This window comes from Rhopalosiphum maidis, chromosome 1 (genome assembly GCF_003676215.2).
Source record: "Rhopalosiphum maidis isolate BTI-1 chromosome 1, ASM367621v3, whole genome shotgun sequence".
NCBI lineage: Eukaryota > Metazoa > Arthropoda > Insecta > Hemiptera > Aphididae > Rhopalosiphum > Rhopalosiphum maidis.
In genome coordinates this window covers 66,965,950-66,990,204 of record NC_040877.1, presented here as the reverse complement: position 1 = coordinate 66,990,204, position 24,255 = coordinate 66,965,950, and the positions used below count along the sequence as shown (strand labels likewise).

Sequence of the window (24,255 nt, the reverse complement as noted above, 5' to 3'; positions counted from 1 at the left end):
ACAAACTGTAATGATCTGTATTTACTGTGACTGTAAATAAATAAATTTATTCATTATTATAGTTTATTGATACGTATGTACCTAGTATTAGTATTCTCAAACTATTCATTTTAAGAATTCAAATTTTTCACCAATTTTTAAAAAAATTTTAAGGATTTTAATAAAACTTGATATTGAAACACATAACAAGAACCTACTGTAATTACAAGCTGTTAATAATAATAATAATTTATATGTTATATCTAATATAGTAAGTAAAAATTAAGTAGGTCGATCGCTCAATGATGAAACCCTACAACAGCAATACTTCAGAAAAATAAATTGTCTATAAATTAAATATAATTTAAACTATCTTAGTGTTTCATTATTTCTGTTTAAAAACACGTAGTATTTTTATAATCAGTTGTAAGAATTAAATAAAAAGAATTTAGTACTTCATTATAATTAAATGCTACTGTCTACTAGTAATATAATTTGTTTAAATATTATATATTATTATTTTTAAATTTTTTATATCAGATGATTTTACAATCTGTATCTCTGCGTGGTTTAATAATTAAACACATTCTAAGAAGAATAATGCGTTAAAATAAACAACATAAACAGCAAACTGTTTGCTGTTAATAAATAATATTTAAACGTTCTGTTTATACTTTCATTAACTTTCTATAAAAAGTATTCTACAACTTTAAAATAAATGATCCTTCACTTACGAGACTCTTATAATCTTTTTAATTGTTACCATGGAAGTTCTCTACTATTGGAGCAGAATTTAATAGACAATTAGTGTTAGCACAAAAATTTGATATATTTTTATTATATGCACCACATTTGGAATAAAATCATGCTTAAGTTTTGATCAATATTTAAGATAGCCGATAGGTTATTTATTTTTAATATCTTAAAAGGTAGTATGCTATAATTAACATACGTATAAGAAACTTGAACGATTGCAACATAAATAAAGTCATAGATAACATTTTTTGGAAAGCATGTCTATCTGTTTCTATTAATAATTTAAAATATATGAAAATGATTAAAAACCTAAAAATAAAGTAATTTTTTTAATTAAGCGGAACAATTAAGTCACACAATCACAAAATTAATTTTTGTAAATGTTTAAAATGTTTTTATAAGCTATGAAATATTTGACCCAAGTATAGCATGTATGTACTTCTACAGTCTTTATATTATTATTAAATTAAATAGGTATGTTAATGGCATATTCTATTTAGCTTTCACGGTGTAATAAAATTTACTTACCTATTAACTAACTAGAATGTTGCCATTTCTTTAATGTAATTTGGTTAAGTTTATAACTTTATGTACGATAAATTAAGACTAGTATTAAGACTCACATTTACATTTAACCAATTTTAACTCATATCATTTCCGAGATCTTGTTGTGGTTACGTTAATGATACTTAAAACTTAAAAAATGCAAATATATGAATTACCTATAAATATTTGAATACTTAGATAAAAGTATAACAATCTTAAAAAATTTACTTCATAATTAATATCTATAGTTATAGATATACATAAGTACTCATTATGGCGGCAGTGCTATAGCACTTACTGTAGTGGTGTATATATTATATATGTTATGAATCGAATCGATTTTAACAATTCATAATAATTTAAATGAGTCCTCTTTGTTTTAGGTAAAGTGTATAAAAAAGAACCATAGTGTAAATGAAAACTATTCAAACTATACATGTTCCGGCAAACGCTCGACGGCTCGGAATGTTTCCCTAGTATGTATACAATGCACCCTTCGTCTGCTATACTGTTGTTGATTTATTCTCTTTATGATGATTGGGGAAAAAGCGCTTTATGTTAGACGTAGGGTTGTATGAACACATGCCCTACTATAGTTGTTGTTTTCATCGAATTTATAATAAAACGAGAATAATGTATGTAATATAAAATAGGGAATTCGTAGTGTACTCGTATTATTTAAAATTGTATGTATTTTATGACTGCGGTAAAATTGTATACTTATGAAAAATATTAAATGGTTCACTATAGTATATTATTAGGTATGTATTTTTTATAACCACAGATATTTTAGTAATTTAAATCATAATCGTGTGGATACATGGTAAATTGGTAATATTGACGGCAATGGAAGGAACATTTTTCACATAAAAATTCTAGTTCATTAATAACTCTCCAACAAAGTCCTTTGATAAAACATGAAAAGTAAATTTGCACGAGTTTGTCTAACAGTTAAGGGACTTGAGAACTTAGATGAGCTAATGCTATATAGTTCCAAATATATAATCGTATTTATGTGCTATAAATAATTGATCCCGAAGGTCAACACCATGTTCATTGTTTAATTATAAAGCAAATACAATACACAGCTCATAATTTACGCAGGAAATACGAAACTTTTTTTTTCGGACCCAAAGTGATAAAAATCGCAATTATATGCGTTTACGAGATTTGTTTCGCCGATATACCGTTGACCTGCACAATACTTTGCACTTTCGCGAACAGTGATTGAAAACGGCTAATAGAGAAACACGCGGCGCGGCAGAAGCAGAGAGAACGGTAAATGCTCGATAACTATGGTTTTTCTTTAAAACGAACGAATGAACTATTGTCTATTACAATTATCCGTTTTTATGTAACGTAAACCTCCTTGATGGTGAATAAACAATTCAATAAGGTTTGTTTAAGGATTCTATAATAAATGATTTTGATTAAATTGTTGAATAAAATGTACCAAATTACAGACCGCGTGAATAATAGTTTACTATATTATACCTTCCGTCTTTTGCATAGACACACGACTACTGTAACAAATTAACAAATTAAATTGTTATCATAATATTTGTATAACATTTAGTTAGATGAAAGTTAAATTATTTAATCTATATTCACTCATTAGATCTTAAATTGTACAAATTGATTATTATTAAATAGCTACTAGGTTGTCATTAGAAGTAAATTAGTTTTAAAAATGATGAAATAAATTATACCTATTAATAGTAAATCGTAACAGAAAGATTATTTTACATTATAAATGTTATTTATAATAATTTATTACAGTTGATATTGTATTATTATGAAATATGAATACCTAATGAATAATGATATATATTACCAATTTTAGATATTAATATTACACAAGTATTAATTAATACATTTTGTATTTGCCATTATAGTAACCAATAAATAAATACTTTTTTTTAAGATTTTTTTTTTACAATCTATACATACAAAGTATAGTAAATAAGTCTGATGACAAATTTGACAATGATGTTTAAAATTAGAATAGGAATAAGGGCCATTAATGGTGCCAGTTGCCAAATTTAAGTTAGTAATATTATGCTTTTAACAGGTCCTAAAACAATTGCTTTTTTAATTTAAATAACGGATTGGAATACGAGTAGAGCTTTGAATAATATTTTATGTAATGAGATTTTGCCAGGGCATTGAAGGTTGATAGATTTAGGTCTTTGTGGAAATTTTTGTTGGTTACATACCAAAAGGCAGAGGTTATTAAGCGGAAGCAAATAGATCGGTTTTATTTTTTTAAATAAATACTTATAACTCTTTATTGTTTAAAAATCATTTTTATAAGTTATTTTGCATATATATTTTTATTTTTTAATATTTTAAATTTAAAAAATGGGGATAACCTACTTGGATTACAGAGTTAAATCTTTCAGGTGTTTGGTGAGAGCAAAGTGAAGAAGAATAAAGCCCCAAGTGGCTTAATTATATATATTTATTTGTATTGTATTATATAGAAATACATAAAATATTCATTACTTACCTATATTGTATTTTATCATAATATATTTAATAAAAATTATATAAGTATTAAATTATAAAAGATAATTAAGGAATATGATGATTGAATTATAATTCTATGGATAACATTTTATTTATCAGTGAACGATACAGATAATTCTTTGATACAATAACTTATTGTTTTATAGTTTTATTATTGTATTTGTATTTTATAAGCAATAATTATATAAAGGGTAAATAGAAAGTATTAACATAAATTATAGTTTTAATTAATTGAACTCATATTATTTTGATACTTTAATAATATCATTGAGCAATGAATATAAAACATTGTTAATGTTTAAGTATATAACTATATTACGAATTATAATTTATAACAATATGAATTTGATAAGGAAATACAAATATAAATTTAAAATCATTCAATAACACATGTATATGTTACGCTAAATGACGTTGAATCGAAAAATATCATTATTTTCCTATAAATATGGAAATTGTTTTTATTTTTTAGTAAGCAATGTTAATAATTGTAAGGAATTGGAAATTTTGATTATAAAATAGAAATACTACGAACAATGATAAGATGCCCGCTAAACTAATTTTTTAAAATGTATAATTCGTGAGTAAATTAATATTATTTTATACACAAATAAGGTACTTACCTAGTGGCGTAATTGGGGGTCGCATAATAAATACAAATGCCCTCACAGGTTTGTGCATCCCGAATAAATTGGTTAAGTAATATTTTAAAACATCATACCTAATGAAAAATATATAGTATGTGTACAGCTGTCATCGTATGTACCAATTTAAAACGGTTATTGACATACACACGTGTGTGTTAGTAGAACTTTTAAATTAATAAGAAGGAATAGTTTCTTGCGAAGAAATCTGTTAGACATGGACAATGTTATTAAATTAGCCGATGGACGGTTGACTATTTGGTAATAGTTCTGTTGTGGGCCCTCACGGGTACCAGCGCTGCCATTGCAAGACTGGTTGTTAGAATAAACGTTATGCCAGTCACGGAACTGAAAAGTTATAACAGTAAATGTCACGGAAGTACAACTTGTACAAATAAATAAATTATAATAATAACAATACATTGTTGCTCTTTTTAAAAATTCTTACATCATTTTTCAATAAATGTTATTTGAAATTCACGTGCATATAATATGCTATAAAGCAATAGTTACCCGTGTAGTTGATTATTAACATTATTCGCTAGAAAATAACGATAATTTCCACATTTGTATGTAAATAATGTTAATGGCCGACGAGTAACGTTATTTTTCTTTTAACGTTATATACCGTAACATATATATACATTATGAATGGGAATTCAGTATTAACTATAGAACTAACACAGGATTATTAAAGACAGAAACTGCTTGCGTATATTTGAAGGTGGAGATGAAAATTAATTAATTAACGTTTATACAAATATGTATTTTTATTATAATGATTATAAAAACACACACGAACACAAATGTATAGTTTATATAATACATAATTATATATATGAATAAATAATCAAGAATTAAAAAATATATAATATGATATGTCAACTTTATAGCAGTATAATAAAATAAATATTTTAATGTCATAATATTAATTATTATTTAATATAACTATGCAGGTACTATATATTATTAAGGTTAATAAATTATATTAAAACATCAACAATTTCTATTTCGTAGAATAAAATTTGCGTTGCTGGGTGTCAAAAGAAATTCAAATTCAGTTTTCAGTTGTCCCTTAAAGTCGATATGAAATTGTTTGACCATCTTTAAAATAAAATTATAATTTATTAGTTGTTATTTTTAACTTGGTGTAAATATTCTTTGCTAACCTTTGCTAAGACAATTTGAAGTTCTAATTCTATAAATCGCTTCCCCGGACACATTCGTTTGCCACAACCGAACGGTGCCACCAAGAACGGTGATTTTTTCGTCAAATCGTCCAACCACCTTTCCGGTTTGTACGAAGTCGCGTCTTTGAAATTTTTATCGTCCAAACACGCTAATCCCGTATGCAATAACACGACAGTCTGAAATAAAAAAAAATTTAAGTATTCATATATAATATAATAAATTCTACAAAAATATGTCACTATAATAATTACCCCTGACGGTAATCGGTAATTTTCATAATTGACTTCCGATTCCAAAACTCTTGCAATACACGGAGCGGTGGGTAGAAGTCTGGAGAATTCAAAACAAATCAATAAACGTCCATGATCAATTAATTTATATAATAATATTAACACGATTTTACCTGTGAGCTTCGGATATACACGCGTGCAAATATGTGGCCTTGTGTAAATGTTCAGCAGTAATGGGTGTACCTGCCGGAGCCAATAGTGATATTTCATTGTATATCTTTTCTTGCACATCCGGATGTTTGGCGACCAAGTACAATAAAAACACCAGAGTGTTTCCCAGCTACAAAACGTATGTACAAAACTTGATTAAATTTTTATAATTATTGATTCACTTGGTATGAATTATCGTCAATATTATATAAATGTAAATGCACAAAGCCATTCGTTTAAGGGCACAGGGTTTCTTAAATATAGAAAACATATTTTAAGAATACTAATTTAAGCTATGTCTATGAAATATATGACGTTATACATCAATACGTCAAACATATGAAAAATATTAATATATTATAAGTGTTATGAATATTTTCAAAATGTTCGCATTACAACTCAGTAAACTAAAGATATACCCTGCTTTAATTAATTAAAATAAGTAGGGCTCGGATTTTAAAGCACAATAAATAACAAAAACCACATACAATTGTTTGAAAAAAAAAACAAAAAAATGTACATTTATTTTAAAAATGAATAGCAAGTAAAACAATTCACATGTATACGTTTTGGATAAAGTGCTTTTATATAATCACCAGATGTGTGAACAACAAACATATTACTTGAATTTCGTGGTTTTAATGTGCCCATTATATTATTTGTGCAATATTACGACGTACGGAGTCCATGGTTTTATCTATAAATAATAGATCTCCATATTTTTTAATCGTTTGTTGCACGAATTTTTGCCAGTGTATTTGGCAGCACGAATCAAAATATCCTTGTCTTAACGTCTATTCATATCGTAGGAATAGATTTTTTGAAATATTTTGTTAACGATTTGCAAAAATGTTTATTATTAAATTTATTCATTGAAATATATGAATCTAATGTTGAACATACATCGGCATTAAAATCTGACGTACTACTTAATTATTGTAAAAATGATTGAAGTAAAAATTTTCACTTTTACGTGTTGAAAAGTTTCATGTTATAGAAGTACATATAGGAGTACCGAGTAAGTACTGCACGTTGTCTATCTATTGATAAGATTAGAATTATAGTTAATACATTTCATAACCAAACCGATAAACGAAATCAATAACCGTAAGTCAGTATTTCGTGTTTGACATACAAGTAGGTTGAGAATTGTACTTACTGTCACACATAGCTAAGAACTAAGAAGCATATTTTTATATTTATTGTTAATTAAATTAAATTTTTTTATTAATAAAATTTATAGCACAATAAACATATTAAAATGCCACAGCAGAAATAATTGGAAAAAAAAATTGGTTTATTTGGAATCAAAATTACATTAAAATAATTTATGTATAAAAATTAGATTTCTATCTCATATAAAAGAGCATATACTTTAAAATTAAAACCCTAGTTATATTTAGTTTCAAACACGCAATTTTACTATTTTATGTGTTTATAAATTCAAATAGCAATTGTAGTATTTGCTGAAAGTGGATATGAACAAACAGTTTTTATTATTTTTGGTGTTTACTAATTGTGGTCAAAATTAAAAATTACGTACTAGCTCCGGTCAACCAACAAAAAGGTTACATACTAATTGCGGTCACTCGAAAAAAAGGTTACCTACTGAATGCAGTCATTCAATTATTGATCTCGGTGAAATTCAAAAGCACAAGTCTATTTTTCGATAGACCAAAAACGTAAATTCGTTTTGCGCTTTTAGACCTCAGTAATGGGTTAAAAGTGTAAAATAAATAAATATTTCTAAATTATATAGTATTTTTATATTTCAAAAATAACAACGATTGAGCTCAGCTGAAGTTAAGCATTATAATTATCGTAACAAAATACGGTGACGGTGTAAAAGCATGGAACTTGTACATAGAAAAAGAATTTCCAGATTAGACTACTTAAAAACTGTGGTCTTTCAAATTTCAAATTAAATTTTGTAGGTAGTAGGTACTCGTTATAATTATACTCATTACTAAGCAGATACTAATATGTAATTTTAATTCTGAATATTTTAATTAATTTCAATATAACTGTAAAAGCTTAAAGTTTAGTCTACCGTGACTGCAACTCATATATTATCTACAATTAGCGTGGCTATTACTAATATATCTTATATGTGCTTATTTAAAAAATCAACCATGACCGCAACTAGTATGCAGCTATTTTTTTTAAATATCGGATATATATATATATTACGTATCTTCATAATATAAAACCATAATAGTAATGATAATCAATAAGAATAGTCCCAATATTTTTTCAGGAATTAAGTCATCTATTAAATTAATTTTAAAAAATGTAAGGAGTAACACCCACATCATCAATTATCGTTATTGACACCCAAATAAAAATGATTACTTATATACATAATGTATGATACATTACATAAGTAATTTACATTAAAATATTCAATACCTAACTATTATATGAATCAAACTATTAAATAAAATGGAGTAACTAACAAACACACATGTTTGTAATAAAATGTTATATAGCCAGGTCATATTATTTTCTTTCTATATTTTATAAAGAAAATTAATAGTTCGGATAGTTTGTATCAATATTACCTATTTACCTATAAAAAATACTGTACCACAAAATCAAAATTTTAAATATATATTTTTTTAAATAACTTGTATTAGATTTAATTTCAAATCATTGAAAAAATTATATTTGCTTGATGGTGATTCGATTTGGGAAGACTTGACTTAGTTTTCGAGGGTCTAAATTCTCCAAACCCCACCTTTATTTGTGTCAATGGTAATATTATAAATATTTATAATTGATGATAAACGGAAAAGTCAGTGCTTAGTGGAAAACATTTTCGTCCATACATTTCGTCTCAAAATGAGCAGTTTAAAAGAAAGTTATTGCGATTTAAATGATATAAATATTATGAATAAATAATATATATATATAATTTAATTATAACCAATGACTGTTAAGACGTAATCACAATAACCGAAATATACTGTATATTTTATCGTACCTAGATTTTTTTTTTCTACTTTTTCATTCCTGGAGGAGTTACGTGTGCTCGTTACGGTTCGAGTTACACTGGTTTAACACTATAATACATTGTTTTTGTTTCGCCGTTTGTTAGAATTCTAGTATTATATTCTTTATTATTTATGTCTGCACTCTACTGCACACGAAATAAACTATTATTATTCATTACATAAAATTATCGTTTGCTTATAAAATATGGTCGTAAATAGTACCCCATATGATGATATATTACTGTTTTTATTCCAGCGGCGATGTAATCGATAATCGCGGCTTTTTTGTCTCTGTTGTCCAGCTCTGACGCCTGCAGTATAGATACGAACACGCTGCGTACGTCTGTGCAAGACTGTTCCTCATCGATCAGTGCTGAGTCTACGATTTCAGACACGATTCTAAATTCGAACAATTAAGAACGTTTATTCGGATTGTATATTTTTAGCTTTTCTACAAGTTGTACTTGCTCGTATAAAGCGTCTTCACTCGCTACGAATTCCTTGTACGCCTTTGTCGGTATTAATTTCCAGAGGGGTAGCCCATAAAACGCTTCTTGAGATGCCCGGAACTGACTGGTCACTGAATCTGCCAGACGCGTAGCCGTTTCGCTAATGTCTCCGTCTAAGAATCCGAATCTCCTGCCCAAAATCAACGTACACGTGCCTATGATGGACAACAAATCGTGGAAATCGATTAAATTGTTTATTTAATGACGACTACCACCACTATTCGATTAAACATACTTTCCAATCCCATTCTGTTACAATACGATTCAAATATTTTGACCTCGTTATTGGTGTCTCTAGCTTGGGAAATCAGGTTGATAAAATCGTCTGCTAGCTGATTAACTTCTGGCAAGAAACGTCGTATTGTTCTAGGACTAGTAAGTTCTGGTGTTAATTTATTTCTTAACATTGCCCAAACTTCACCTTGTCTGTAACACGTGTACATACTTGTGATTATTAGTAGATTATTTAATATAAAATAAATATTATATATGACTCTTATGAATTTACATAATACAATTCTCACGACATACCTAAATAATTACCATTCAGTTTATATTTATTAATATAAATAATTATTAATACTCGTATTGAATACTTAATATAAAATCAATTTTCAAGCACATTTTTAAACTTATTGTATAAACTTTAGCTACGAATCCAAATTCTCATATTTAAAATTAAGTACCATGAGAGCAATTTTATCAATATTCAAAAGTACATACTCATTTACAAGTCCTGTATTTGTGTAGCGATCCGGGCGGGACTTTCTGTAATTCGCCGTTACTTCATTTGGAGGCCGGATAGGGTACTTTCCGCTATGCCGAAGCACTCTTTCGATAAAATCTCTATCTTTGACACTTATAATTGGTATGTTCCACAATGCTTCTTCGCAAATAATATCTCCATACCGGATAAACATGTCTATAAAATTATTAACAAACTGATTAGTGATTATTGATGTTATCCGATTTATATAATGCAATGAGTATTCCAACAGTTAGTATTAAATGTATAAAATACACTGTAACGGTTCAGTAGGTAATAGGTACGCATTTTATCTATTGATAATTTATTTGGCAATAGAAACATTACTTAGTTATTAGATATTTTGTTAGAACTTTATCTACAACTACAACGAAAAGCATTCAAAGCTGTGTTTGAAATTAGAGCAACAGTTGAAGTATTTGAATGTAGCTCAGCAGTTTGTGAATCGAAATTTTCCTGCTTAACCCGACTTGAAAATCCTCAAAGATAATCAATGAAACATAACTAGCTTTCTAACTCTGTTTTTTTTGGCGTTTGAGTCCAAATGGACTGAAAACTTAAATTTTGACGCATCATTAATATTTGATGGATTCTAACAAGCAAAATAATAGAAAATTTTAGATGTATTCATTTAAAAAACATTGATAAATCTTCAAAAAATATTCAACATTTACATATTTAATCGCGTAAACTTTAACGTAATTTTTATTATTTATTTTGTATTTAAAAAAAGATTCTTATTGCAAGCCCTCAAAAAATGTTCAAAATTAACTATTTTTTTAAAAGTATTATTAATATTGAGTTATGATAACATTGTTATTAATGGATTTCATATAGAAATGTACAGCTAATACAGCTGTATAAATAAATTAAAAATAGTATTAATATATTTTTTTATAATATCTCCTACTAAATTTGGTTTTGCACCACCTGATGATATGGTTCGGCTACAAGCATGCCACTGCTAATTTATTAGTCTTTTGTGCTTAATTTAAAACTATAAACCAAATGTACAAACAAAACAATTATTATAGTAACGTGAATTAAATTATTTTTATTCATTAACTTAGAATATTTATTCTGTAGTTGTTACTAATTTAAACTAAACTGCTTTTGATTAACCTGTGCAATTTTATTCATTTAAATATAAAATAATTTCAATTAATTATTCGAATAATTAACAGTGTGTAATTAACTCAGTGTATACAGTATTATATAAATATTAAAGATAATAATTTGGAAATAAAGACTATAAGATAATTACATTGTACACCAATCGAATTTAAATTTGCTACTTCATTTTAAATAAAAACTTATTTTTTATCATCATAAAGATTCGTATTAAATTATGATTTCATTACTTGTATGTACATATAACATTAATTTTATACATAATAATTTTTTCCCTTCAATAACATGTGGATTATATAACTGTGTATCGTGTGTGGGCCCTAAATTAAATAACCATATTATTGTGTTTATACTACGCTTTATTGTTATAGTACGTAGTCGTATTTACCTTTGTATGCTAAATGTACGGCATTCAGTTTATACAAACCAAATTTCCAATAGATCCATCTGGTTCCAAATACAGGCAACGACCTTGGTCCTGGAATATCCGCAACTGTTTTATAAATTTTTCGCTGAGCATCTGAAAAAAATAATTATTTATGTCATTGACACGAGCAATAAAGCCCTTGACCTTGTACAAAAAAATCTTTCTCGATCCAAAAACCAAAACGTCTATTATATTAATTTAAAACTGGCTCTATTGTCTGATATGAAAATATTGTCACATCTCAGTTTATTTTAACACTTAACTATGTGAACTATAAATAAGTTTCATTATTTTCGCTATAAACTATAGTCATACTTAATTCTGTATATACACCTAATATTCATTATTCAAGTACAAAAAGGCATATATATAGGAACAATATTTATTACGACTATGCAGTATACATTATGATTTATGACTTTTATAAAATGTGATAATTTGACCATAACGTTCATAAGAATAGTTATATACTCGCGTAATAATAATATATTATAATTTGTAAATACAAGGTTTATTAATTTTTTTTATTATTATAATTTATTTAAAATATGAGAAATTTCAATCCGTAAAATAAACAATGCGTATGCAAATTTGATGGAGTTAAGAAATCAGGAGGCATGAATGTAGAAATCGCTCAATTTGCGGCACCCCGACAATAAGAAACGAAATTGTGATACATTTTGTAGTATTATTAATTAGACACATAAACATACGCATAATTGTATACACCTACTAAGCTCCAAATTAGTTTTGTAGCCATAGTTAAATCATAACAGTCAAATTATTATTTTCTAATAATATTTGTTTTATTATTATAGTAATCGTTTATATTGTAAACATTATTTGTATACAATATTTACCAATATAATACAATTGTATTTTACATACAATTTAATATTACACACATAGAGCATAGATTCAGATTATCAAGGGTTTAATTACCATAGTGAGGAGCGCTGCATACCCCTATAAAATCACCCTTGCCAGTTGATACAATAATAATTACTATTATTATTTAGTTAATCGGATTTAAGATATATAATATATAGGTACATTTTTATATGTTTATTGTATATATATATATCAATTATAATTTATAGATACCTATGACGTAGAGTACTAAGATAGTTAAATCATTAATAAATTTATCATACAGCATTATTTGTAGTTATACTTATTTCATTAAAATCGATTCAAAATTGTACATTTTTATCATTTTTAATTAATATATTTCAGTTTATTTTATTAAAAAATAAATAAATAAAGTACCTACTATATTAATAGCACAGTTATTTGACAACCTTTCTGATTTAATTTCTATTTTTTTATTGATCCGATATAAACATCAGCAACAAATGTTATTAGTTGTATGATATTTTACAATAAGTTAAAATTTAAAATTAAATGACATTATTTATTTATTTATTTTAATTAGATGATATAAATTTATTTGTTTGAGAAAAAAAATTAGGTCTAGATAATGTTCGTGATGCATTGATGCAAAATTAGTTTAACCTACTAAATTGAGATTACGAGAATAATAATATAAATATAATATTGTATAAAAATAAATATAAGTTTTCCTTAGAAATAAATGCAAATTCTATACCTGTCTTCTTCACTCAGAAATATACCACAATTAAAGGTCCACTGAACCCGAAATATCAGACGTCTAGATACATAGCGGATCCATTTCCAAAAATTCTATATTATTAACAATCTCTAACTAGTCTAGCTTAACTGCTTAAGTGTTTCTTAACTAAGATCCATGTATAATCTATAAATATACACATATTTAAGATACTAAATAAACTTAGAAAATATTATTTGGTCGTCATTTATTTAATTACTTTGTTACAAATGAGCGTAAGTAGAATTGAAAAAACCTTGAATTGGAGAATAATTGAAAATATCGTTTTTTAAGAATCATAATTGTACTTTAACATGGATTATTTTTAATAAAGTTGATTGATTTTATTCATAACTAACCTTATTGAGTTTCTTAAATATAAAATATGATCATTTTACTGAAATGAAAAATTGCCAATAATATTTTCGAAAAATGAAAAATTCTATTTTAGTACATATAGATATAGCATATAAATATAATATATTTATATTACAATTAGTGATAAATTGTGTCTTACCAAACATTAATATAGCTTATGCCTTATTATGACTTCAGAATGGTGTAAGTTATTGCTTGACTTCGGACATGACTTAGGTGCATCAATGTTTATAAACAATGTTATCGAAATGGGCTACAATATTGAAATGTTTTCAATGTCAAGAACCATTGAAAAAATGTTCATGAACAAACAATAAACAAGGAAATCTTTTTATTATCTATAAAGTTCTTAAAGAAACATGATATTTTTAACCATTTATTATTTATTAACGACACTGTCAGAAAATATTTGGTTGAAACTTACATAAAAAGTATAGTAAATAAGTACACACTAAATTTAAATTACAAATAATTTCATTACAATTTATAAACCCATAAACCAATCTAAAAGTATACAAATTAAATATTGTAATTAAATTATTAAAAATGTACTTGTTTTTATGTGAAAATATACCTACAGCTAAAACTCAAGTTAATTGCATCTACACAGCAGCATTACAGTAACTCGATAATATTAAACAACGTTTTTACAATAAACCCTTAGCTATAGATAAGGTGAAATAAGTCTTATTTTTTTTAAAAAAAATAAAAAAATTACAAAGAAATAGATTCACATATATAACTCGCCAATATTAAAACTAATTAGACTTACCGGGCTGATTTTTTAAATCCAAATAAGTCCCAATGATGAACTTCAACACAAGTTTAATCAGGGCCGTGATGCATGCGACTAATATGCAACAGGCACCTTCGATTTTGGTCCAATATTTCTTCTGTAGCACCATACCTGCGAATAATAACAATTATTTAAGCGGTTTTAGCACTATACGCTGACGCACATCAAAGTTAAACATGGTTAATGTAAAATATATTGTTAATTGGATTGAAACCGACATAAAAAAAAAATCATGAACATTCGTTTGGTACGCAATTATAAAGAGAGGTCAGTATGAAATTACGATAAGAATGATTATACAGGTACGTAATTCGCTTTCATGTATATAATAATGATATTATTGATTATTATGTATAAATGTATTGTAATATTTGTTATTATTATTATTTATTATTATAAACATTTATTTTTATTAAACATTTAAACGTGTTACGATTAAATTACGTTTTTCTGCTACTACGATAAGAACCTATTTTGAACAAAACTAAAAACCCATTTTTGCAAAACTTTAACTAAATAAATCCAAAATAGTATTTATCCGTTAAAAATATTTTCTATCCGAGTATTATACTATATACTTATTTACCCGTTCACAGCGTATTACTAAAAAAAAATTAAATACGAAAAATAATTATGTTCACATTTATTCTAGTTAGTGGTTAAACAAAACAGTTATTAACTCACGGAAACATTAAATTCGAAATAAATACCACATGATATTACACATTTCGACTATATATTGTCTTTACTACTAATTTTTAATTAGTTAAATGAAACATAACACATCACACAAGCCATAACACGCTAATAACCCATTTTAATTTGTATTTATTTATTAAACTTCCAACTTTTGACACAAGTTTCTTGCTTTTAAATGTATATTATCACTAAACTGTCATAATGTATTAAAAAAATTCAGTAAATATTTACAAAGGTTGACACAATAGCCTGTAGTACTATACCGTGTCAAGTGTGTTCAATATGTTCATTCTGTATAGTCGTATAGATAACGTGTTACCAACATTTTGTAAGTTTAAGTGTTATAAATATGTAACAAAACACAACACAGTATAACTTGAATTCGGCTTAAGTAGTCTTATATAATTTATTGAAATATTATATTTCAAATGGACGTTTCTAAAAATTCCACTTAACTAGTCAAATGTATTTCAATTCTGCCAATACAAGTGGTTTTAAAATAATTTATTGATTCTACCATCTACAAAATTCTACCCTGTTACTTGGATTGTATATTCCTCAGTAAAAAAAACGGGCGGTCATAATTTCCGCCCGAACGAAAAAAGTGCAATTTTCGTTTCCACCAAATTTATTTCTACCAATATTATTGAGATGGAGTTTGAGAATCCCTAGTTTATTTGCAATGCTATCGATCATCGATGTATGTAGAGATTCGAAATAAACCATTTGTTGTTGAGGATAATTGATTTTACGCGTAGTAATTCCTATCTATTAAAATTAAAAAAATACATAAATTGAACAAACCTATATCTCGTCTAGATAGTGTGTGGTGTCTGTGTTATCGGGATCGGAGTTCTGTGATCGGATCTGTGAGTACTGTGAAAACAATGACGAAATTACGAGTATTACGATGGTAGCTGCTGTGTGAATCTCCAATAATATACATATTTATTGAAATTTGTATATTTTTTTTTGTAATGGAATTTATAACTAGTAAATGTGGTAAAAAATGATCGATGGGTATAAATTTAATTTAAATTCAAAATGTTGAACTTAAATGAAAATTAATTTAAACAATTTCTTGGGGGTCAATGATAACCGCCTCCTCGTGGTAGCTCTTGGGTAACTCTAAATGGTTCTCAAACTATAATTTAAACAGAAAGGTAGAAATAGATTTGACGGAAACGAAAATCAAACCTTTTCATTTTGGTGGAAACGACTAGCGCCCAAAAAAAGAATAGCAAAGTCGATTAAATTCCAAATTTATGAAGTATTAAAATTAGTAATAATTGGTAATGCGCTTATATAAATTAATTAATAATTAAAATTAAACATATTACAATATGATATTAATGAATTTATTATTATATTAAACTATAAATAGTTTATGTTCTATAAAATACTGTATAAGCATTATACTTTTTTGACCAGACATTCATAATTGAAATATTTTATAAAAATATACATTCTCGGATAGGAATAATAATATTATATCTTTATACCAAACTTACCTACATATTTTATATTTGTATAATGTCACTAATACCTAATCTTAATCATTTTTAGTATACTTCCAAATATGTCATGTGTTTATATAAATTATTTTTGGATTCATTAAAATACCTTCATATAATTTACAATAATAATTTTATTAACCAATTAAAATACAAAGATAAGCCTTTGATAAAGCTTAAATAAATCAAATACAATACTTAATTGGTAAATAATCAATAAACAAAAAATTTTGTTTACATTTGCATGTATACGTATTCCAAAAAATCGTGTTGCACGTAGATACTTTGAGCAATATTCTGAAGTTAAGATAATACATTGATATTAAACTAATGTATGTGACATTGTAGAAAAATCTATAAGCCAACACAACTGGTACCATTGTTAACCGCAATACTGTTACATCTCGTTTCTCTCTTACTTAAATTGTTGGTTTCTTTGTCGCTCAGAAGTTTCTGTGCGTGAGAGAACCTTCGTTTCTCCCTTCGTTATTTGTATGTTTATTGAAGATCCGAAGCCATACCCATATGTTTAATATATCAATGCGATAATGTAAACATTTCTCTGGTGTTTCTATAATAACTATAGTATAGATGATCACAACCGCGAGTCGACTATATTTAATTTTTATTTTTTAGTTAAATTCTAATCGGAAAACATTGTTAAAAATCTAATGACAAGCTTAAACATTTTAAAACTAAATGACTAAATTGTTATTGTACATTCATAAACGTAGCTTTATAAACATAGTTGAAGGCTTATAAATATATTACTGAAATTATAGAGCACAGTGTGAGTTTTGTGAGGTTAATTTTATATTTGGTAGAGTTCTTCTTAGCCCCCGAGTCTCCCTAGATCCGTTTAAGGCACATATTTATGGGGAACGATGGAACAATCACCACGCGATTATTATCTACTTGGTAGTTTTTTTTTTTTTTTTGGTAAACCCTTATACTGAAGACAACCCTGGTTTGAAGTTACTAAATATTCATAGAAAAATAAAAATGCAATCGAAGATGTCATCCAAAATTCATTAAAATGGAAAATAATATATTTTTATATTATAAATCAAAAAGATGATCTGTAGATAAGTTAATAATTAGAAACAAAAATATTGTGTTTCTTATACATTACAATAGCACCCATGTGTATACGAAAACAAAGCCTTTTGATTTGGTTCATGCTTAAAAAATGAATACCCCTTTCCCGAAGATGAAGTTCCAATAATACACGTATGACACATCTTTAAAATTCGAGTACTCGTACTACAAGACGTAACAATATGCGACGCGACGCGTGACGGTGCGGTAGCTGTCCGCCGTCACAACCGGAATTAATTTAGAATTTACTAGCCAGTCGTCAAGTGTCAATTAAACGGGTTGCACGCGGGATTACGCGACGTGACGTTCGTAGACATAATATTAATATCATTCATACGCGTTATCACGTCGAAGAACCGTCGTCATCGTCGCGCGTGCGTGAGCTTAAATACAAATTAGGCGATTAAACACGTGCGTTTTTTTTTCTGTTGTAGTAAGTACTTATCAATTTTTTACACTATTATTGGTTGTACCAATAGGTAACTTAAAACCGTCAGTACAAGAACAACACATAAAAAACGAATTGTAAGCCACGAGATAAGCGCGTACAAGACCTTGAGACATTAATAATTATTATTGCTGTCTGACGTATATATATATATATATATATATATATATAGCTAGTATACACACACGTCGTGAGCGACTATAGTCCTGGCGCTACTGGACGTGTTACAACTCATACCTAATTACAATATGTATTATTTACCTAGACAGCTAGACATACAGATAATCGCGCGATGTGCTAATCTCGTTGTGCACAGGCCTCGTGAACCGTTTCTATATACACGTTTTCTACTGTTCGGCAAAAGAGTAAAATTTATTATTTATATACGCGCGTATATACGATCGGTTGTTTTGCGTGAATGGGATGGAAATAATTTGCATCGGGTAGTAAATATGTAAGAGTTAAATTTTAACAATAAAAAAAAAAAAAAACGAATTTCGTATAATTGTTCCGAAGAGAAAGAAATACAATGACGTTATATATTCTTTGTATATTATAATTTATAGTTACACCTTTGTGGCTATAAATATGTATACAATATAGTTTGTACTCACTCGTTAAGCGTCTAATACGTGCACGTTTTTCACGCTCGTCCGCATTCGATACGTAAATACTCGTTGGTTACGGTTTGTTCGTATTCTTTGAGACCGCACGAAAATCCATCGGAAATGTGAACATAGGTAGGTAGGTACCGTTCTTCGCGCGTGCCGTCGATCGTACGTAAACCGCACTGAGAGCAAGACGGACTATAAGACGACTCTGGAGGCGCACCGTCGTTATATATCGTATACCAAGATTCAAGTTGTACAGACATTTGTACACTAGCGCATTCTTCCTTATATTTTTTCTTCCACCATCATAACGACTTCCTTTAACTTCGCGCCAAGGTCGCGTCGCCCACCACCAATACAACTGCCCGAATCTATTTCGTGCATTGCCGGGCGCTTACAACCCCACTAGATCATTATTTGTCGAGAAATGTTTGATGCGAAAATTAGTCACACACACATATACACACATACACACGTATATACGAATATTATATTATAATTTGTAAATTTGTATGAAATGAATATATTTTATACTAATAGTATAACGCAATTATATAATACATAATTTATAAGTCAATGACAAAATGAAAATTACAGAATACAAACACATTATGATATATTTAATTTGTATCCGTGTAATACAAAAGTAAATGCATTTTTTTATAATTTGTGATGACACATTTCTGATAAGTAACAGTAGTAACACCAATAATCGAATAAATAAAATTGCACTATTGAATCAACCACCTAGCTATATATAAACAACACACGACATAAAAATACAATATATACTGTGTATTGCTGAGATCATACTTGTTACACACATACTCTCGCATTTTACGTCTTATAATATCAATGTGTAGTAATATACTTCAATCATAAAATAGATGTGTTGTAGTTATTTATAGAAATTCCTTTTTCCATTAAAGAACATGAAGTAGTCACAAACAAAGCAAAATTAAAAGGTTAAGAAATGAAAATTTAATTCATGTTACTGTTTATGATAGATAAAAGTAATTGATTCTTTTCTTAATGTTGCAACCCTTATGACCTTTGCCATATTTAAATTATATGGTCTTTATTGTTTTGTTTAGTTTTTTAGAAAGGGAGAGGGATATACTATATCATAGTTGTACATTTTATTATTAATAAATAATTAATTTATTATCTGTTGTGTCTTCCAATTTGAGGTGCATACGGCAGGTAATTGCATTATTCAGACAAATCTATATGTTGGATATTTAGATACTCCAAGTCTTGATTACATTTTTTTTTTTTTTTTTAGTCATTATTGTTTGTTATTAATTTACCAGTGTCTCTGAAATTAATTAACCATTTCCATAAGACCACAACATAACATTAGTTAGACATGAGATTGGAATAGCTGATACTCAATCTAATGAACATTCTTTGTAATAATCGAATACCATACGTGCTTATGCTTATGATAATACTTGTTCGTTATTGCCTTTTTATGTTACACGAAAAAATAACATAGTAATCGGTTAGGTTTCGGTTAGGGGTTTTCATATTTTAATATTATTTTCGTGTGTGTAAGCACATGAATATATTATTGTTGTTATTATTTTTATATGGTCATGTCGACACATCACAATAAAATGTCAGCAGTCCCATCGGATTTTCGACGATTATTACTTTATTGAATAGGAAAAAAAGACCAGACGTCGTTGGATTTAATCCTTTCAACATGTGCAGGGGTTGTTAGTTCATTAATCAAACGCGCCTGTTGTCTAGGTGACTTGGAAATGACGCGAGTATAGCGAGTATGTGTGTGTTTGTGTATGTGTGTATGCAGTACATATACATATATGTATAATTTCAATAAAACCTTATTCTTTTTGTATATGTATTCGTACACACACACACACACACACACATATATATATATGTAAATTAAACAAATAATACGACTTATTTCACACCCTTAAGTCCGGTTAGATGTCTTACAAGTAATCGTACAAAGTAATAATTGACGACTATTCGAGACTAGGATTTACATATAATATAATCTACTAAAATATACATTTTATTTTGATAAAATATCAATATGCAATGAAATTATAGATGAAGTAATCAGTAATCTATAATTTGCCAAACTATCATTAATTAAAATAATTAAAAAAAAATTAAATAAAGATACTTTTTATGCATTAAAATCATTTTTGTTAAATCTTACTTATTGTGCTATGCAAGTATAAATTTTAAATAGTATTTACAAAACATATATTTAATTTTTGTTTTTTAATTAAAAAATAAATTAATAAATACTTGTATATAAACCAATAACATTTTTTCCGGTGAAGATAAAATCAATGATTTTATGCAGTTTTAAATTGTTATCATTAAGAAAATAAATATTACGCATATTATGTTGACCTGTAGCTTTTATGTCTTTATAATTTTGTTTAATTACTTATACCATAATTCTGTCACACCTATATAAATATATTATTCGAGAGTAGCCTAATTTTGTATGTTGAAAAATGGAAATGAAACATAATTGTTTAACTGTATGAGTATACATAATGTGATGTACCGACTGTCATCAATATAGAAATACCCTACACTAGCAATGCCAATGCCATTGAATTAGTTAATATTAACATTGATTCTAAATACTTATTTATAATCAATAGTATTATCTGTATACCTATTTAATAATTTATTTTCACTATATTCATAAGAAGTCTATAATCTTAAATTACCTTGATATTTTTTTAATAACTATCACAAATTTAATGTCTAAATAATAAACAATGAAGTTTTTGACAAATCCAATTTTATTTATTTATTTTTGTTTAATTAAAAACGAATACTTCTAGACTTACATTTTTCACCTAATATTTATATAGGAATTTTGTAAATATGATATAAAAAAATTAATTAGAATTTATGTCTAAATATTTGAAATTTCCTCTTTTTCAATATATATAAGTTAAATAAAAATATTTATTTGTGAGTGAAAAGTTAGAAAATGTAGTGGAACCTCGATAAGTCAAAATAAATGCTATTCCCTTGCGAAAACCTCGATTAGGTACTCGAAAGAAAAACTATAGATAACTTGAGTAGATAACATTCTAAATTCCGATTATAGACAGGTAATGATTAATAATTTTTATAATAATTTGTCTAATATACTTGTGCGTTTTGGTAATTTAGCCTAATCGCGTTTATTATGTATATTATTGTATTTTTCATTCGGTTTATTTTCATTACATTCGGTATTATCAGTTGCGAATGTTGCAATCGATCAGTTAAGCGTGTACCTACGGTGATATCGTATGTGAAAATTATTAACCACATTTTAATCATAATTTTTAAATAATAAGAATACACATGTATTTATATGTATATACTATATATAACTATATAATAATTAAAAACTATAATATATTACGTACACACGTTTTAAAAACTCTTTAAATCGAAATTTTTTCTTAAAAGGCTAAAACATTTTTTTTATGCGAGTGATCGATATTCAAATTTTAAGAACATTGAATATTTAAATGTAAAACGAAGTTCTCTTAAAAACAATGTTAATAATTTTGTTGCAATTCAAAATATATACGAATAATAGAAACTTGAAACATTCTACTGTTACTTTATAATTTTCTATACAAAATGAAACTGTCATAAAAATTAATATCAAAACTAGTTTTAAACCATTTATATGCATTTAAAATATTTGAATTATAATTTTTGTTTTATTTTTTCAATAAATGACTATATATGACTGTATTTGAAGACAGAAGCTAACGGAGCAATAGGTAATTATTAAATTATTATATATTTTGTATGAAATATTGATATATTATTATTGTTTATTATTACATCACATCACAATATAATCATAACATTTTCATTAAAGAAATAAAATGTATTTTGTATTCGTTGCCACTCGTCCGACGTTCTATAGCTTTACTATTATTGAACAAAAGTAATGTAATAGTAAAATTGCACTTTTTATTATTTTATATTACATAATATATAATATTGACTCAATTAATGAATGGGTAATATTTGAATTTAATGTTTATTCCATTTCATGAGCAAATTAATTTTGAGCTAAAAACGGTGTGTCATTGTGTCAACCTCTATTTCTAAGAATATTTGAAACTAATTTTTGCCAAAAATAACGTATCTATTATATCATTAATTATTACTATATCTATACTACAAAAATGTATAATAAGATTTATAATATAAATACTAAATATAGCTTGAAATTAGTGCAAATTGTTTTTTTTAACTTCTATGTTGTTGAGTTATAAATTTATAACAAATATAATCGTTTGAAGATAAAGTTATTTTATGTTAACGCTTTCTGTCTTCTGTGAACATATTACGTAAGACATAGCTATGAACTAAAATTCCAATTAGTATGAAGGTAAAATTAAAAATATTTTATATATGTACGGAATTCACATACCAGACTTATGATTTTTATGAATGATCCTGTAATTAAGCTTTCCGTGTAAATACAAACAATTATACTTCAAATGCTCATGAAAAAATAACAAAAATGATAATGGCAATAATAAATTAATTCAGTGATTATTATTGATTACACGAACGTCTAAATATTTAGTTGTGCTTCATATTTTTATCGGACATTGAACTGTACCATTTAACTCTTATCAGGCCAAATAGCAGTTTTTTAAGTTTGTCAGCAGTGATTTGATTGAAAGTCAGTTGTTTTTGCATACACTGCTTGTGAATGTATAGTACAATTGTTCTTACTCTGCAGTGTCATTAACCATCAACGTACCTGTACATCGACCCTCACGGTATTTTGTAATACGATATTATTACGGTTATAATTGTGTTATTGTAAGTAAATATTTTTATTTTTTATTTATACTTTTTAAAGTGTTTAATAATTTATAGTTAAGCTAAATGTAAATAATTATATAATTATCTATTTTCATAAGTATTGTCTATAATTTATACTCTATGCTGCACGTAAAGCTGTTATAGTTTGAATATTATATGCAAATTTTAAAACAAACATTACTTAATCATATTATTTTATATTTTTATTATTCTGTATCTGAATATCTCAATATTAAAATAATTTATTACAAAAATATTTTAATAGAATATGTTATATTACCTATGTGATACTTTTTAATTATTAATCATATATTGT

The 24,255-nt window shown here is 26.7% G+C and overlaps 2 protein-coding genes across 3 annotated transcripts in view; one reads left to right on the top strand and one right to left on the bottom strand.

Annotated features, from left to right (window-relative positions):
- Nucleotides 1-5,340: 5,340 nt before the first annotated feature.
- Nucleotides 5,341-19,290, bottom strand: LOC113549981 (ecdysone 20-monooxygenase). The gene is made up of 11 exons (XM_026951539.1): nucleotides 19,089-19,290; nucleotides 14,692-14,826; nucleotides 11,873-12,004; nucleotides 10,311-10,509; nucleotides 9,823-10,013; nucleotides 9,547-9,742; nucleotides 9,321-9,477; nucleotides 6,049-6,215; nucleotides 5,897-5,975; nucleotides 5,624-5,821; nucleotides 5,341-5,558 (listed from the first exon to the last, which is right to left on the bottom strand). Exons 2-11 carry the CDS (start codon nucleotides 14,822-14,824, stop codon nucleotides 5,451-5,453), a joined length of 1,560 nt encoding a protein of 519 aa, XP_026807340.1. The 5' UTR covers nucleotides 14,825-14,826; nucleotides 19,089-19,290; the 3' UTR covers nucleotides 5,341-5,450.
- Nucleotides 18,304-24,255, top strand: part of LOC113549979 (FGGY carbohydrate kinase domain-containing protein) — a 27,495-nt gene continuing 21,543 nt past the window's right edge. Inside the window, exon 1 of one of the 2 annotated variants that reach the window (XM_026951535.1) lies at nucleotides 18,304-18,459. The gene's annotated coding sequence lies outside the window, so the exon portion shown is untranslated. Of the gene's footprint in view, nucleotides 18,460-23,794; nucleotides 23,937-24,255 lie in introns of those variants that run through there. The other variant, XM_026951534.1, reaches the window with a different exon arrangement.